The sequence below is a fragment of the Amblyraja radiata genome, chromosome 14 (genome assembly GCF_010909765.2).
Source record: "Amblyraja radiata isolate CabotCenter1 chromosome 14, sAmbRad1.1.pri, whole genome shotgun sequence".
In the NCBI taxonomy this organism is placed as follows: Eukaryota; Metazoa; Chordata; class Chondrichthyes; order Rajiformes; family Rajidae; genus Amblyraja; species Amblyraja radiata.
The window spans coordinates 25,804,383-25,823,452 of record NC_045969.1 but is presented as its reverse complement, the minus strand read 5'-3'; the positions used below and the strand labels follow the sequence as shown (position 1 = coordinate 25,823,452).

Below are 19,070 nucleotides of genomic sequence, written 5' to 3'. Positions count from 1 at the left end.
GAAGCAGCTCACCCTATCCACAGTATCCCCATTTATCTTCAATGGTGTGTACGTCCTCGGATGATGTGCCCTCCTAAAGTCCAAGATCAGCTCCTTGGTTTTTTTGATATTCAAGAGGAGGCTGTTGTCCTGACACCAGAGTGCCAGATCAGCCACCTCCTCCCGGTGGGCCTTCTGCATCGCTTTCCCGATCGCTTCCAGGCTGGTCCTACTGCCACCACTGCTGGCCCACACAGCTTCCTTGCAGCTTCCAGGCCCCAATGCCGCCGCAGACCCTTATCTGCACTTGTAAAGGAAACACCTGACAATGGGGCTTGGATAGCTGATCTAAGTGACGTGATAGTGGAGTGATTAAAGTAGGAGATCCATAGTTGGTTTAACCATTTAATGAATTGAATGGTTAACAATAAAAATAGACACAAAAAGCTGCAGTAACTCAGCGACTCAGACAGCATTTCTGGAGAAAAAGAAATGATGACTCACAGCTGGAAATAAGTTCTAATTTTGGGGTTGCAATTCCTTTGTGTTCTGCAGCAAATTGCACAGAGTTTGAAGGACGAGCAAAAGAAGCTGCATGCTGCAGCTGATTCCTCGTTGGCTGAAGTTCAGCTAGAAGATCCTGATTCTGAAAACGTCATCAAATCAGGTATTGCACTACATTGTACTGATAGTGGGCGGAGGAATGGAGGCGTGCGCATCCAGTAATTAAATAGAGTTGTTGTTGCAGTTTTGTTCATTTAATGAAGGTAGTAAAAGTTACTGGAAGCTTGTAGTTTGAAAATTCTGGATTTAATATAAAAATATGAAACCAATCAGAACAAAATACAACATTTCCAGGTGAACTAAGCAGTAAGCAGGATGTGGCTTTAAATCATGCTGAACTGAAGAAAATATCTTCAGTTATTTTAATCCTGGCCATATAAGTGACCTCCCATTTCTCCTCACTGAATCCCACCCGGCATAGTTTTGCTGATTTACGTTCCAATCTACTCAATATGTCACAAACGGAGAACTCTTGTTCCTTCACTCTGTCCACTATTTCCCAGCTCATCTCAGTTGGTAATTTCCAATTCCACGCGGTTACAGTGTGACTAAAAATCTCTTGACCAGAACTTTCTCAAGCTCCACATACCTTCACCAATCCTCAAAGGCTATTTGACCATGTCGTTTGTTAAGGCATTCAATGACTCAACACTCTCTGTCAGCAATAAGTATAATAAGATAATTTGCATTTGATGTAACACTTCTGGAACCATGCTGAGTGAGTGCTACACTGCAATAAGTGCTGTAGCATTAATCAGCCGCGATGAGGGAAAACAAAATTCACCCAGAGTGTTGTGAATCTGGAATTCTCTGCCACGAAAGGCAGTGAAGGCCAATTCACTGGATATTTTCAAGAAAGACTTAGATTTAGCTCTTCGGGCTAAAGGAATCAAGGGATATGAGGAAAAAGCAGGAACGGGGTACTGATTTTGGATGATCAGCCATGATCATATTGAATGGTGGTGCTGGCTCAAAGAGCCGAATGCCCGACTCCTACACCTGTTTTTTATGTTTCTATGATTCCATTTGAAGAAGAAATTGAGAATTGCTCCCAGTGTCCAAGCAGATAGTGAGTAGAGGAATAGGAAGGTCTGACAGCTGAAAGCCTGGCTGAGGAGTTGGTGCAAATGAGAAGTTTTTGGATAGTTGGTTAATTGTGATCTCTTCCTGCACTGTGTTAATGTCGTGGTCAGCACGGACTCAGTGGGCCGATGGGCCTGTTTCTGCGCTGTACCTCTAAACTAAACTAAAACTAGACTAGCCACTTCTATTGGATGGGTCGGACTGCAGCTGTCTCTTTTATGTCAGCGTTTGCTTTGTGTTGTGCTGTGATGTTCACTTTAGTTTATTGACGTGCAGGTAACCCAGATGTTCTGAAATCTCGGCCACAGTCGTCCATATCCCCAGCAGATTTGCATGGCATGTGGTACCCAACAGTTCGCAGGACATTGGTTTGTCTCTCAAAACTGTACAGATGTATAGATGTAAGTTTCAGAAAAATGCTCTTTTTACCTTTTTTGCTTTGAAAAACATTTTCATTTCATCTCCATTCCACCCTCCAACCCAGCCACCTGCTAATTATATCCGGTTCTTAACTTTTAATAAGAATGTATTATGGGTGATGGGGGATAATTAGCATTTGAACGTATTTGAACTCGCTCTGAGTGAGTTCTCTGTTCACTTTGAAGCTATGTCTCAATAGTCAGCTGCTGCTGTTCTTTGCTGAGTTGTCCAGCCCAAGAATTGCAGAAGGTTGGACTGAAGGGACAAGGTGTAAGATGTCGGTGTGTGTGATGAGTAACCATATGGACTGGTTGTGATGAGCGGCTATCCGTATTCTGTTGATATGAATTCAATATGTGTTTTCAATTAATGTATGATACCATCTGTAGGCTCCCACAATATGCCCATCCTTTAGGTGTCCAATCTCTTAGTATTTGGCAGGTGTTTATTAACAACTTCTGAAATGAGGCGCAATTTTTTTTTTTAAAGAATTAAGCTTGGTGAGAGGTTTTAATAAATGAGCTAAAAAGGTAGAGAAGGTGGAGAATTTGGGAGCCGAGGGCCTTGGTGTTAGAAGGCACATTCATCAGTGGTGGAGCAAAGGAATGGTGTGATCTCGGGTTGCATATGTTCCCCATTGGGGTATTCATTATCAGCTGCCAGCAGTGTGAAGCAGCAGGTCCGATGCTCTTGGACAATGTACGTGGTACACGACTTGCCAGTAACCTATCCAGCCTCGTGTCAACATCCCAAGGTTCATGGCAAGAGGGGTCGGTGGGTGAAGAGTCATATGTTTTATTGTCATATGTACCGAAATGGAACAATGAAATTCTTACTAGCAGTAACAACAGATTTGTAAACACAGTACTGAATAAATAATATAATAAACAAACAAAAAATTGTTTCATAAATTTAAAAAAAAGCAATATAGTGCAAAACAAAACAAAGCGAAACCTGAAGTCCTGAGTGCCAGCAGGGCAGTTCATCATTTGGAGATCAGATGGAGTTTGTTGTGTTCAGTAGCCTTATGGTTGTTGGGAAGAAGCTGTTCCAGAATCTGGATGTCATGGTTTTCAGACTCCTATAATTTCTTCCCCATGGCAGGAGTGAAATGAAAGTGTGGCCGGGGTGGCATGAGTCCCTGATGATGCTGGTTGCCCATATGAGGCAGAGCTTCGATAGTAGGGAGGTCAGTACCCATGATGGGCTGGGCAGTGTTCTCCACTTTTTGTGAGCTCCTTCATTCCGGGGTATTCGAGTTGCTGAACCAGGTTGTGATGCGACCAGTGAATATGCTCTCTACAGTACACCTGTAGATGTTCAAGAGAGTATTTGTTGACATGCCAAATCTCTTCAATCTTCTAATGAAGTAGAGATGTTGATGGGCTTTCTTTATGATTGTATCAATTTGCTGGGTCCAGGACAGATCTTCAGAGTTATGCAAGCCCAGGAACTTGAAGTTATTGACTCTCTCCACCACCGTCCCGTCGATGACGACAGGTTTGTGGATACTCAGCCTTCCTCTTCTAAAATCAACAATCAGTTTGTTGGTTTTACTGACTTTGAGAGCAAGGTTGTTCTGTCACCACCATTAAAGTGCAGCTGTATGGTACCCTACTGGTGCAAAGTGCTATGGAAGCGGAGGTTTAACATCACAGCACATGAAGTGACTGGGGTTAAATTTCAAAATAATATTGTTTCAAAATATTACTAGCATTCATTTTCTCTCACCGACCACCAAGACACCTTGGTGTTTGCCTGAATCGATGTAGTCTTTTGCTGGAGCATTGTCATTTTAAACGCAGAATATCCCTTGTGGTTAGTTTCCTGAAAGGCAAAAGCATGGTTTGTCTGACAACGCATGTACTGGCACTGAAGGAAAAGGTCATGGGTTGTAACTGGTGTGTTTTCAACAGCGGATGGTGTTTCAAGGTCTATCGCAAGAAGCTTTGTTTGCTTGTATACAGTCATTGCTCGGGGCTGCCGATTTAATCACCAAAAACAAGGTCAGTGAGCATTTCAGTATATTGATTACTTGTAACGGGTTGTGTTTGATTTTCCTCATCCCTTCTCTTTCCCCGGCCTTGTTGAATTTCCCCAGCTCTCCCGATATCCATCGATCCCGGCTCTGAGGTGGCTACATGTGAATTTTGGCAGTTGTCATGAGGCCATCTGGCCACAAGGTGGTAGCATAGGCTGGCCCAGCCCTGTCCTTGCTCACCATTTAGACTCAGTTGCACATGCAGACCTTTCCTTCCTGACCCAGGCACACAGAAACATTTAGCCATGTACCTTCCACTATCCAAACCAACAGTGAGGCATCTCTGAAAGAAAGCCCTGTGATCCGTGTGGCTCTGCCACACACTGAACGCACCAAAAATGAAAATAGAATTACAGTTGATCCAATTTATGTTGCTGTGAGTTGGGTTGTTTGGTTTAATGCAGAATTATTTTGTATAATCTCTGAAAGAATGGTCTCAAAATGATGTCTTATATGATATACCTTAGAAATACGGATGATGTCCCAAAGTTCACAACAGTCAATGAAATATGATTGAATTGCAATCAGCGTTCTAACATAGCAAGCTCCTCGAAACAATTTTGTGGTAAGGTTACAATTCTCTCCCTACTGTTGGCTGAAGCATAAACCTCTCAGTTTTCACAATCATCCTCTCTTCAAATTAATGTGTAGCGATAATGTATATCAGCGTGATCTGGAGCATTGTAATTTTAAATGCAGAAAATATTACATATTATATGTAATATTTCATCCAAATAGTGTGCTGCCATCAGAATGCTAGATGTTGCCTGCACCAAATGTAAAATGTTATCTGCCTTTATTCACAGAAGCAGCTCAACCACGTCAGAGTGGAATACATGTTAGGTTTTGTGTATTGTATTCAATTTGATCAGTGGATCTGCTGAAATAGTCCTGCTAAATTGACCTGCAGTTCCTCAATCTATCATTGAAGATGGTTTTTCTTGTTCATTTTCTTCTGTCATCACTTTGCCAAAATGCAAAGAGATTGTTGTCAGCATGAACTAGCCAAATATGTGTGTACCTTCTGAAATAAATGTCTGTCTGAAGTTTATTTCTTTTGTGTGTATCGTATTCTACCCAGATTTAGAGTCTCAACGTCGGTGGCCAATGTCAATAAGGAGAATGTTTCAATAAAGGCCAGGACCATCTCCCAATGTAAAATCTGCTTCTGTTGCATGAGATGCAAACAATAGAGCTCGTTGTCTGTAGAAGGGCCTCGACCTGAAACGTCACCTATTCCTTTTCTCCAGATGCTGTCTGACCCGCAGAGTTACTCCAGCTTTTTGTGTCTATCTTTGGTTTAAACTAGCATCTGCAGTGCCTTGCTACACAGCTAGTTGTTTAGTCACGTCATCCAAGAGCTGACTAAAAATCCTTTCTCTGTATTTTTTGTTTCAGACTCTGACAGATGGACAGCTCTTCCTTATCAAGCACCTTTTGATCCTTCGGGAACAGATTGCTCCTTTCCACACTGACTTTGCCATTAAGGAAATTTCCCTGGACCTTAAAAAGACTAGAGGTACTGCTTGGTGCTGGCTGGTGGAGCTGGGTGGCCCAATTCTACCCATCTTTTCCTGATCAACATTCCAGGTTTATTCTATGTTCATTTGCAATGATGACCTGCATGCTTTCTGTCTCGCTTTTTAATAATGCATTCTTGCAGCTCTGTTTTACTTGTGACTCTTGCAGCTGTAAGCATGTTCTAAAATAGACAATGGACAGTAGGTGCAAGAGTAGGCCATTCTTCCCTTCGAGCCAGCACCGCCATTCAATGTGATCATGGCTGATCATCCCCAATCAGTACCACGTTCCTGCCTTCTCCCCATATCCCCTGACTCCGCTATTTTTAAGAGCCCTATCAAGCTCTCTCTTGAAAGCATCCAGAGAACCTGCCTCCTCCGCCCTCTGAGGCAGGGAATTCCACAGACTCACCACTCTCTGTGAGAAAAAATGTTTCCTCGTCTCCGTTCTAAATGGCTTACTCTTTTATTCTTAAACTGTGGCCCCAGGTTCTGGACTCCCCCAACATCGGGAACATGTTTCCTGCCTCTAGCGTGTCCAAACCCTTAACAATCTTATATGTTTCAAGGCTAGCTGACTGGTCATCTGGGCAAGAACGACAGATTTATCTTCAACTTGGAAGGAGGATCAGACACAAGAAGAAATGTAGCCTATGGTGCTGCTGGACGCTTAGAATAATTGTTCTGGATGGATGCTCAAATCCTGACTATGTCCATTATCGATCAAAAAGTGGATTACTTGTAGAACCCCGAGTTCTTGGGAAAAGGGACGGACAACGAAAGATCATGCGCTCAACATTGAGGATGTATCCCAGATTGCACCACTGGGTGGCGACAAAGCCATCCGGAGCTGGGAGTGAAGGGTGGACAAAAAAAGATGTGTTTCCCGAAACCATTTTGTATCGTGAAATTACATATCACAATGGTTGGGCAAAGCTCTTGATGAGTGATTCCATACAGTATTCTCATGAGTAGTATGGTGCACTATTTATAATAATAGGAAATAGCTTTGTAAATCGAAGACACATACACCCAGCATTATTGTGGGATACATATCGCATTGCAGTTGGCTGTGCTTTTAATATCAGCAAAATCTTACATGGCGAAGTGTGACATTTTTTAAGCATTTACACTAACACAATCATATCAAATGTCTGAACAAAATGCTGGAAACACTCAACAGGTCAGGCAGCATTTGCAAAGAGAAAAGGTTGGCATTTCAAGTCCGAGACCTTTCATCAGAATTAAATGTGTAAACTAGTAGCTGGAGGTTAGATAAGGCTGAGCATACAAGACCGACACAAAGCACTAACAGGTACTTTCTGGCAAGGGCTGCTGGTTAGCACCCAGCAGAACCAGTTTTTATATTACCACCAAACCTGTCTGATTTAACCCTTTCCTCATCTGCCGTAATTACAATTGAAGGGGACTGGAGTTCTTGAGAGTATAACCTCATAGGCCCAGTCAAATAATCTGGAGTATGCATTGGACATTTCATCCTTGTGTGTCCAGTAGTTCATGCAGTAACGCAATGAAGTTAATTGTTGATTTTTGTGCAAGATTAACTTCATGCTGTCTGTGTGAACAATGGTAAAGTGATCATCAAGCCAATGCGCTTTCAGCTGCTATTAGGAATCTTGAATGAACTTATCGGAAGGTCTGGGGATAGGGTCACTCTTCCTCACTCTGTAGCTAATCTAGTGCACAAATCAACTAATTTCACAAAGTTCACAAATTAATTTACAGCTGCAGCTCAACCTTGACAGCAGTCGCCTAACATTATAACCTGTAATTGCCAAGCAAAATCCTTTGAATTATTAATGGCCACCTTGGAAAAAAAATGTTTATCCATTTTGTGTACATTCTTTTCTGTCTGCACTCTCCTTTGTTGGCCTTTGCAGTGTTGAATGCTCTGCGTTGCTTCCAGATCAACTAACAACTTTTCTAAATTGCATCTGAACATTAATAAGCTCTTCATTTTTCATGGTGCATTTCTAGTAGACATACAGGTGAAGGGTAATACATCCTTGTGGTATGGTTAGATGGCTGACTCATGGTTTTGCTCTCTCATTATGTGTGCCGTTGCTACATGGGCAAACCTGTGTGCCAGCCAGCAAGTGAGGTGGTGAGCTGGTGGCGGTAAGTAATTACAGATTTGTTTTCATTCTTGGGGTGTGAGCTTCATCCATAAATTTAATGTCCATCCCTGTGATCCGTGTGGTTCTGCTGCACACTGAACGCACCAAAAATGAAAATAGAATTACAGTTGATCCGATTTATGTTGCTGTGAGTTGGGTTGTTTGGTTTAATGCAGCTTAAAGCGGTGATGAGCACTCACAACACTTACAACACTGCAGTCCTTAAGGTGTGGGTATACTTTCATTGTTGTTAGCGAGGGAGTTCCAGGATCGTAACCCAGCGACGGTGTAGAAACATGGATGTACCTCCAAGCCAGGATGGTGCGTGGCTCGGAGGGAACTTACAGTGGTAGTGTAGCACGATTTTGAAGAACACAAAATTTGAAACGAGGAAATATTACATTTTCAAAGGAATGTTAGTAAAGAACTTATATGAATGTTCTCCTTTTGAATATCTCATCTCCCAATGATGCCGTCAAGGTCATTGTTAATTTGCCATGGTCCGCGTTTAGACTTGTGGAGTTTCATTTTTAAATTCCTGTCTACAAGATGTACAACTATAATGCAACTACTGATTATAAGACTAGCTTCAGTCAGATTCATATAACATGGGCTACTGTACCTGCCAACCAACCACAAGGTGCCAATGAGATCAACCTTAAGTGTTCATTTAATTGGAAGCTGGATAAGCAACTGAAGAAAGAAATGGTTATCAATGCTGATATTAAATCCAGAGCGATGGAGGAGACCTGATGATATAACATCGCAAGGCTGAAGTATTTGGGCTGAACGGTCTTCTTTGCTGTAGTATCTGTCTTTCACAGTTGAGCACAATGTTGATTGTCACCCAAGTATCCAAGTTTATTTAATCGCAAAGCTTTAAGTTGTCCCATAGCATTGGACAACTTATTTGCACATCATAATGCTGCAAGCTGTAACCCAGACGCCTAGAGCCCAGCCCAGCCCTGCAATTGTGGGACTGTTAATGTGGGATTTCCACAGCAGCAAATGCAGGGAATGCGCAGCTAGTTCCTCATTGACTCTCAGGAGACAGTTGTTTGGCTTGTAAAACACTTTGTTTTATATAGGACCTGAAAAATAACAAGGTGGAAGATCAGTCAGCCCTTGATTAGTTTGAGAGATGAAAGCTACAACGAAAGGCCCCCAATTAAATGAAGTTAAAGGGTTAAATTTCATGTTGTTTAATATTAAAACAAATCTGTTGGATCACACTCCTCTCAACCGCTCTAGGTGCTCTATATTTTATTGTTCCTTTCTGTTGAACAGGCTTTCATTGCAGATTTTGAGCAACATTGGACACTGACAGCTTTACACTGTTTCTTCCATAGTTGCAGATTTGCAGTGGTTTTTCTCCTTCTTCAGCTGCCCAAAGCCTATTGGTACACAATCCCCTCTGCATTTTGTTTCTGTTGTTGGGCCTCCCTGTGCTGAAGCTGCATTTATGTTTAATTCTTTTTGTGCATGAATGGGTATGATTAAACAGACCTCATGATAGGAATAACGTCTGGGAATTGTTGGGTGCATGGTCCATCATTTTACTGGAGCCGCAAGAGATTGCAGATGCTGGAATCTGGAGCCAAAAAAACCCAAATTCGTCTTGTCTAGATGCTTGATCAGAAAAAGTGTCTGTCCATTTCCCTCCACAGATGTTGAGTTCCTCCAGCAATTTTGTCCATCATTTTACCTCAATTATGATTAATAGGTCAAAATGGACATGTTCTCTGTTAACAATGTTGTCTGGAGTTCTTGCCAGGAGTTTGGAATCATCACTTTATAAAGTAGATCTTAGTGAATAAGCCGAACCCTGTGAGTGCAGGTATGTTTACTTCCAGACCTTAAGAAATCATGCAGCCCATTTAAGCAAGGTTCAGTATTTAACTTGGTCTATGTGCCATTTAATTGCTTCAGTTGGCATGATGTCTCTGTTTAACATTTGAATATTTTCAATTACAGATGCAGCTTTTAAAATGCTGAATCCCAGGTTCGTTCCCAGACTATTCAGACTAAGCAGCAACAATTCCATCCTTGAATTCCTGCTTGAGGTAGGGCTCAAAGTATGTTGTGTTCTTGGTGGCCACTAGCGAGCTTCAAATGTGGCGATGTGCGATATGCCAGAGTCTGAGGAATCACCGAGAAAAACGTGGCAACGTAACTGTCATGAATAATCCAGGCAGTTTTAAATTAATTCAGAGCGTGCATTAGGTTTTTGCATAAATGAGTGCAAGCACTTGAATGAGCGATAGCTGTGTTAGTTTTCCACTGCTCTGAGGAATGGATAACCCCTCTTGTCTCTCCTTAGGGATCTCCAGAGATCAAGGAACACTACATAGACTCGAAGAAGGAAGTCGACCGTAATTTGAAGTCTGCCTGTGAAAAATTTATTCAGTACCAAACCAAACTCTTTGTAGGACACCTGGAAGAGTTTATGACCAAAGTAAGGGAACTGTATTGTGTTTAACCTACAGGTTATACCTCAGGGAGATGTGTATCAGTGCTGCTGAATGGAGATTTAATGTATTCATCCATACTGTTAAATAGAAAATGGCCAAAGCATCACGAATATTGGAAAATGTACATGGTATTGGGTTTAGAAATTGATCATCAAAAAGGAATGTAGCTTGCCTGCAAGACAACAGGAGTTTCTGTGTCAATATAGCTAGTGTTATCAGGGGAGATTGGACAGGCTGGGTCTGCCTTCCGTGGAACAAAGGAAGCTGAGAGGTGATTGTGATGGAGGTTTATAAGATTATGAGAGCTATATATAGAATACGTAGCCAGTATCTGTTTCCCATGGTAAGGATGTCTAGAACTAAAGGCCTTGGATTTAGACAATAGGTGCAGGAGTAGGCCATTCGGCCCTTCGAGCCAGCACCGCCATTCAGTGTGATCATGGCTGATCATCCCCAATCAGTACCCCGTTCCTGCCTTCTCCCCATATCTCCTGACTCCACTATTTTTAAGAGCCCTATCTAGCTCTCTCTTGAAAGCAATCAGAGAACCCGTCTCCACCGCCCGTTGAGGCAGAGAATTCCACAGACTCACCACTCTGAGAGAAAAGGTGGTTCCTCGTCTCCGTTCTAAATGGCTTACTCCTTATTCTTAAACTGTGGCCCCTAGTTCTGGACTCCCCCAACATCGGGAACATGTTTCCTGCCTCTGGCGTGACCAAACCCTTAACAAGCTTATATGCTTCAATGAGATACCCTCTCATCCTTCTAAACTCCAGAGTGCACAAGCCCAGCTGCTCCATTCTCTCAGCATATGACAGTCCCGCCATCCTGGGAATTAACCTTGTAAACCTACGCTGCACTCTCTCAATAGCAAGAATGTCCTTCCTCAAATTAGGGGACCAAAACTGCACACAATACTCCAGGTGTGGTCTCACTAGGGCTCTGTACAACTGCAGAAGGACCTCTTTGCTCCTATATTCGATTCCTCTTGTTATAAAGGCCAACATGCCATTCGCTTTCTTCACTGCCTGCTGTACCCGCATGCTTACTTTCATAGACTGATATACAAGGACCCCCCAGATCCCGTTGTACTTCCCCTTTTCCCAACTTGACACCATTTAGATAGTAACCTGCCTTCCTGTTTTTGCTACCAAAGTGGATAACCTCACATTTATCCGCATTAAACTTCATCTGCCATGCATCTGCCCACTCCCCCAACCTATCCAAGTCACCATCCATTCTCATTGCATCTTCCTCAGAGTTCACACTGCCACCCAGGTTTGTGTCATCTGCAAATTTGCTAATGTTACTTTGAATCCCTTCATCCAAATCATTGATGTATATTGTAAATAGCTGCAGTCCCAGCACAGAGCCTTGCGGTACCCCACTAGTCACTGCCTGCCATTTTGAAAGGGACCCGTTAATCCCTATTCTTTGTTTCCTGTCTGCCAACCTCTTCTCTATCCATGTCAGCACTCTACCCCCAATACCATGTGCCCTCATTTTGCCCACTAATCTCCTATGTGGAACCTTATCAAATGCTTTCTGAAAGTCCAGGAACACTACATCCACTGGCTCTCCCATGTCCATTTTCCTAGTTACATCTTCATAAAATTCCAGAAGATTAGTCACGCATGATTTCCCCTTCGTAAATCCATGCTGACTCGGACCGATCCTGTTACAGCTATCCAAATGTTCGGCTATCTCATCTTTTATAATTGACTCCAGCATCTTCCCCACCACCGATGTCAGGCTAACTGGTCTATAATTCCCTGTTTTCTCTCTCCCGCCTTTCTTAAAAAGTGGGATAATATTAGCTACCCTCCAATCCACAGGAACTGATCCTGAGTCTATAGGACATTGGAAAATTATCACCAATGCATCCACGATTTCTAGAGCCACTTCCTTAAGTACCCTGGGATGCAGACCATCAGGACCTGTGGATTTATCAGCCTTCAGTCCCATCAGTCTATCCAACACCACTTCCTGCCTTGTATGGATTTCCTTCAGTTCCTCCGTCAACCCAGATCCTCTGGCCACTAGTATATCAGGAAGATTGTTTGTGTCCTCCTTAGTGAAGACAGATCCAAAGTACCTGTTCAACTCATCTGCCATTTCCTTGTTCCCCATAATAAATTCACCTTTTTCAGTCTTCAAGGGATTTAAGGTGAGAGGGAGGTCTAAGGGGGACCTATGGATAGATTTTTCATACAAAGAGTAGGTGGTACTGCCGGAAGAGGTAATGGATGCAGAAACAGTGATAACATTTAGGAGGCAAATGGACAGGTATTTGAATCGCATAGAATGAATGCAGGCAAGTGGGATTAGCATGACAGTCAGCATAGATGTGATGGGCCGAAAGGTCTTATGCTGTACAACTGACACAGCTAATTGCATGGATAGATATACTGCTGTTTTACTGCATTATTCTTGGTTGGAGCCTTGGTTTTGGAAACAATTTGACTGAAGAATTGACACACTATTTGCCCAACTGAAATAGGTAAAATGTAGATTGGGGGATTTTACATTGTTTTCATCTGATTTTAAGTGTTATACAGAGATCTAGATCCTCATGTTTCAATATGGCGTATGTTGGTGTCACACTATTTCTCCTCTGCCTGCTGCTCCTCTGTGACTTCTTCACCAGTGTCCATTTCCACCTCGTTGCTCTGCCTCGGCATAATCTTCCTTGAGACCCTCACTTCCCCTAAATTGTCAAACTGCTTATCTCATTTCTTGTGCCGGCCAAACAGAAATTTCCTCCAAATATTGGGACAACCACCTTTGTTAATGCTTTTCTTCCTTGTTGCAATTCCTTAAACAATGGCCCCAACCCAGTCATAGGTATAGAATGATTCAGTGTGAAAAACAGGCCCTTCAGCCCAACTTGCCCACACCGGCCAACATGTCCCTCTACACAAGTCCCACCTGCCCACATTTGGTCCTATCCATGTACCTGTCTAACTGCTTCTTAAACGTTGGGATAGTCCCAGCCTCAACTACTTCCTCTGGCAGCTTGTTCCATCCACCCACCACCTTTTGGGTGGAAACAGTTGCCCCTTGTATTCCTATTAAATCTTTTCCCCAACACCTTAAACCTACATACTCTGGTCCTCGATTCACCTACTCTGGGCAAGAGACTCTGTGCATCTACCCGATCTATTCCTCTCATGATTTTATACACCTCAATAAGGTCACTGCTCATCTGTGCTCCAAGGAATAGTCCCAGCCTACTCAACCTCTCCCTATAGCTCAGACCCGCTAGCCCTGACAACATCCTGGTAAATCTTCTCTGTACCCTTTCCAGCCTGACATCTTTCCTAAGTCGAGGAGGTGCTACATATCTCCCTGGCCTGATCAGATATATCCAAGGACAATGTTGTAAGTTGTAGAAGAAATTGCAGGAGCCCAAGCTGAGATATATGGATCGCTGTTAGAGATGAGTGAGGTGCCGTGAGATTAGATGGTGGCTAATGTGCCTCTAAGAAGAGCTGCAAAGAAGAAAAAAAATTGGGAACTATAGACCAGTAAGCCTAACATCTATAGTAGGAAAGTTACTGGAGAGGATTTTCAGGGATAAGCATTTGGAAAGATGGTTTATTAGGAATTGTCAGCATGCTTTTGTGTGAGTGAGGTCAAGTCTCATGAATCTGATTAAGACGTACTGTATTTGCCGGCAATGAAGACGCTATTTTATACCCAAAAATAAGGCCCGAAAATTGACCTGCGTCTTGGAGGCCGAATGTTAGATTGTTAGCCAAGATAGACTTGGCTATCCCTCAGTACAGCGGCTGTAAAAGGTCATCACCGCTGGGGGGGGGGGGGGGGGAATAGTTCCTTCCACAGCATGTGGGGAGCCTGGCCCGGGTCAGCACGGCTGGGTTGCCAGGGATAAAGTTGCGGGGAGGGCAGGAGTTGAGAAGGCCCTAGGGGGTCGGGGATCAGGCCAAGAACTCACTCAGTAGCCCGGGTGGCTGCGAGTGGTTCGCAGGCGACCTGGGAACTTCAGCCAGTCCCGGGCCTTGCAGGCGAACTGGGCGCTACAGCCAGTCCTGGGGCTCGCAGGCAACCTGGGAACTAGAGCTTGTCCCGGGGGCGCGAGGGATCTGGGAACTGCAGCCAGTCCCGGGGCACGCAGGCGACCTGGAAACTGCAGAAAACTAGCTGAAAAACACGTGAAAACTATGTATTATTAGTATGTATTATTACTAATTTATGTATTATTAGTATGTATTGTTACTAATTACTAATTTAGTTAGTATGTATTATTACCTCCATCCGTCACAAACATGGGTCCTGGCCCCTATGCAAAAAGGTTGCCGACTCCTGGACTAAACCAAACCCTTGATCCTGTCCCGCCAGCCTTTTTTCAAAATTTAGCTACTCAAAATGGGGGTGGCGTCTTCGACGCAAGTGCGTCTTCATTGCCGGGAAATAGACTAACCAAGAAAGTTGATGAGGGCAGGGTTGTGTACATAGTGTATATGTACTTCAGCAAGGCCTTTAATAATGCTCTACAATGTAGGCTGCTCTGGAAGGTTAGAATGTATGGAATCCAGGGTGAGCTAGCCAATTGGATACAGAATTGGCTTCATAGAAGGAAGCAGAGAGAGGTGGTGGAACGTTGTTTGTTCGACTGGAGGCCTTTGACTACTGGTGTGCCTCAGGAATCAGTGTTGGGTCCATAGCTGTTTGCTATCTATATCAACCCAATTTGGATGAGAATATGCAGGCATGATTAATAAGTTTGCAGATAACATTGAAATAGATTATATCATAAACAGTGAATATTAATAATTACAGCAGGATCTTGATTTGGTGGGCGTGTGAGCCAGAGAATGGCTAATGGAGTTTAATTCAGAAAAGTGTAAGGTGTTGCAATTTGTGAAGTCAAACAAGGGCAGGATTTTCACAGAGACCAGTAGGGCCCTGGAGAGTGTTGTAGAGCAGAGGGAAGCAGAGTATGTTCCCTGAAAGTGGCATCGCAGGTAGGTAGTTTGGTGAAGATGAATTTCATCAGTCAGGGAATTGAGTATAGAAGTTGGGAAGTTATGTAACAGTTGTACAAGACATTGAAGAGGCCTAACCTGGACGTTCATTCAGTTTTAGTCGTCTTGTTATAGGACAGATGCCATTAAAATGGAAAGAGAACCTAGAAGTTGATGAGGATAGTGACAGGATATGAGGGACTGCTACAGAGGAGGTTAGGCAGGCTCGGACTTTGTTCATTTGAGCGCAGGAGGCCTAAGGATGATCATATAGAGGTATATAAAATCATGAGAGGAATAGATAGGGCAAATGCACAAAGTCCTTTCTCAAGGGTTGGGGAATCAAGAACTAGAGGGTATAGGTTTACGGTGAGAGGGGAAAGATGGAATGGACATGGAGAGGCAACTTTCTCACAGAGGGTAGTGAATATATGGAACGAGCTGACAGAGAGATAATAGTTGAGGTGGGTATAATAACATTTAAGGGATAGTTGGACAGGCACATGGATAGGAAAGGTTTTTCGGGATATAGGCTAAACATAGGCAATTGGTTGACATGGACAAGTTGGGCCGAAGGACCTGTTTCCATGCATTGTGACGCTGACTTGACTCTTGCAATGCACTTCAGTCCCACCTCCTTCATTCCTATTTTACTAATTGAAGCTTCTAGTGTACTTGTTGACTCCTCTAATTACAGCTCTACACTAAACTAACAAAGGTCTGGGCACCTGCACGTGTAATGTTGGCGGGGGGGAAAAAGACGTGTAGAAAGGAACTGCAGATACTGGTTTAAACTGAAGATTGACACAAAAAGCTGGAGTAACTCAGTGGGACAGGCAGCATCTCTGGAGAGATGGAATGGGTGACATTTCGGGTCGAGACCCTTCTTCAGAGGGCAGGAAATTGACTTAAGGACAGAATCAGAGAAGATCTAGACAATGTTGTTTCTCAAACATGAGGATGGTAGACACAGTGTTCCCCGGAGATGCAGTGCACATTTTATGATGTGCTTTATTGTGCTGTATTGTCCAGTCCCATATTCTGGACTTTCTTTCCCAGAGGAGAGGTGAACGAGCAGATCCTTGGAACCCAGGATCCCACAAGCAGAGCAGTCTCCCAGATGCAGGCAGCCCTTTAGCAGGATATCACCAAGGTTCTGCCACCCTGCTGTCAAAGGATTTCAAAGCCACTTGAATTTTTTTAAATTTAACTCTTCATGGGATGCGAACATCACTGACATGGTCAGCATTAATTTTTCTTCCCTATTTACCTCTAGACCAAGGAGTCACTTATGCTGATAGATGTGGTCAAACTTGAGTTGCAAGGGGAGGCTAGATAGGCCAGGAGTTTTTACCCCGGAGCATAAGAGGCTGAGGGTGACCATTGGTGTGTACAAAATCACAAGGATAGATGGGGTGAATGGTCATATTCTTCTTCCCCAGAGCAGAGGAGTCCAGAACTAGATGACGTTTTAAAAGCTATTATGGCAGAGTTAAATAATTTAAAGAATTATTTAAAACTTTTAAAATTGTATATTGGAATTAATTTAAAATTAAAATACTAACTCTGCTGCAAAGAACCAGCCTGAATTTATTGGGTCAAAGGGCCACGACCATTCTATGATTTCACTATCTTGCAAGCAATTTCCCTTGTTCATGGATTACTTTTCAATTAGATTGTTGACACATTTTTAAACATAATAGGGGTAGCAATCATAATACAAACTATTATGATTTGTGCCATTCTCATTCAATGATGATACTGAATTTATCTTGTGTAGGTATCAGCGTTAAAAGCCATGGGTCATCAGGGAGGGCCGAAATACAGCCTCGCTCAACAGCCCTGGGCACAGCCAGGCATGTTTGATTTTATTCTTCTGCTTGATGTACAGCTGTTTCCATTTCTATTTCAGATTATTATTACTTTGTTGTATTAAGTAATGTTTATTGCCAAGTTTTAATAAGATTATCTTTATTTCCTATATGAAATGATGTTTAGCAAGGTGGTCCTTTTTAAATGTCTGTGGGTTTCAGGATTGTGAAGAGATTCCACCTCCATTGTTTGTTGAATCCACCCACACTTAGAAAGAACTAACGTTCATATGTGAAGTGCTGCATTAAATCCTCAGATCATCTCCTGGTGCATTGTAATGAATCGCATCAGAAGGGCAGTGGCAGAGGAAATCTCCTCACAGCACCAGAGACCGGGTTCAATCCTGACCTCAATTACATTATGAAATCAGAGGAGAAGGTTTGAACCAGGAACCTTGTGGTGTGGGCATTAATGTACCACAGTGGGTGGATAGGATGCAAATGATGACTGTGGTTTAGAGCAGTTTGAGTGGTCAGTGAGATGAAAAAGTTTGTGAAGTTCCGTGTGCATAGTTTAGTGTTTAAAGTGGAGATACGTTTCATAAAAGAAATACTAACAATTCTGTTTCTTTTCCGTGAATTTTCAGCAAAAATCAATGATTTGGTGGCTTCCACATACAAAACAATTAAAGGCAAGCTACCTGTGACTTTGAGAAGTCTGTCCTTGTATTTGTACAATAAAGATACAGAGTTCATCCTATTTAAACCTGTGCGGGTAAGTTGTGATCTACCTTTTGAACCTGTATGATGTACATTGAGTTAACTTATGGTAAGCTTTAAGATTAATGCATCTTTAGCACTTGAATTATATCTAACTTGTCTCATACTTGCAATGCTAGCCAGTTAACTCTTGAAGGCTTCTCTACTGATTATTTATCAAGAACCCAAAGATGCAAACAAAATAGCTGGAACTACAGTGCCTCCATAATGTTTGGGGCAAAGACCCATCATTTATTTATTTATTTGCCTCTGTACTCCACAATTTGAGATTTGTAATAGAATAAATCACATGTGGTTAAAGTGCACATTGTCAGATTTTATTAAAGAGTATTTTTATACATTTTGATTTCACGATGTAGAAATTACAGCAGTGTTTATACATAGTCCCCCCATTTCAGGGCACCATAATGTTTGGGACACATGGCTTCACAGGTGTTTGTAATTGCTCAGGTGGGTTTAAATGCCTCCTTAATGCAGGTATAAGAGAGCTCTCAGCACCTAGTCTTTCCTCCAGTCTTTCCATCACCTTTGGAAACTTTTATTGCTGTTTATCAACATGAGGACCAAAGTTGTGCCAATGGAAATCAAATAAGCCATTATGAGACTGAGAAACAAGAAGAAAATTGTTAGAGGCATCAGCCAAACCTTCAGCTTACCAAAATCAACTGTTTGGAACATCATTAAGAAGAAAGAGCACTGGTGAGCTTACTAATCGCAAAGAGACTGGCAGGCCAAGCAAGACCTCCACAGCTGATGACAAGAATTATCCCTATAATAAAGAAAACAACCGAAACACCTGTCCGACAGATCAGAAACACGGTTCAGGAGTCAGGTGTGGATTTGTCAATGACCACTGTCCGCAGAAGACTTCATGAACAGAAATACAGAGGCTACACTGCAAAATACAAACCACTGGTTAGCCGCATAAATAGGATGGCCCGGTTACAGTTTGCCAAGAAGTACTTAAAAGAGCAACTACAGTTTTGGAAAAATGTCGTGGACAGATGAGATGAAGATTAACTTATATCAGAGTGATAGCAAAGTATGGAGGAGAGAATGGACTGCCCAAGATCCAAAGCATATCACCTCGTGTGAAACACGGTGGTGGGGGTGTTATGGCCTGGGCATGTCTGGCTGCTGAAGGTACTGGCTTACTTATCTTCATTGATGATACAACTGCTGAAGTGTATAGACATATCCTATCTGCTCAAGTTCAAACAAATGCCTCATTGGCCGGCGGTTCATTCTATAGCAAGACAATGATCCCAAGCATCA

The 19,070-nt window shown here is 42.7% G+C and overlaps 1 protein-coding gene across 1 annotated transcript in view; it reads left to right on the top strand.

The window, feature by feature from the left end:
• cog3 (component of oligomeric golgi complex 3) overlaps positions 1-19,070 on the top strand; it is a 51,055-nt gene that overhangs the window by 23,489 nt on the left and 8,496 nt on the right. The window contains exons 14-21 of the mRNA XM_033032873.1: positions 535-646; positions 1,903-2,027; positions 3,963-4,052; positions 5,486-5,606; positions 9,720-9,808; positions 10,066-10,200; positions 16,985-17,060; positions 17,663-17,790. Of these exons, the coding sequence (XP_032888764.1) occupies positions 535-646; positions 1,903-2,027; positions 3,963-4,052; positions 5,486-5,606; positions 9,720-9,808; positions 10,066-10,200; positions 16,985-17,060; positions 17,663-17,790 (876 nt within the window). The remainder of the gene's footprint in view (positions 1-534; positions 647-1,902; positions 2,028-3,962; positions 4,053-5,485; positions 5,607-9,719; positions 9,809-10,065; positions 10,201-16,984; positions 17,061-17,662; positions 17,791-19,070) is intronic.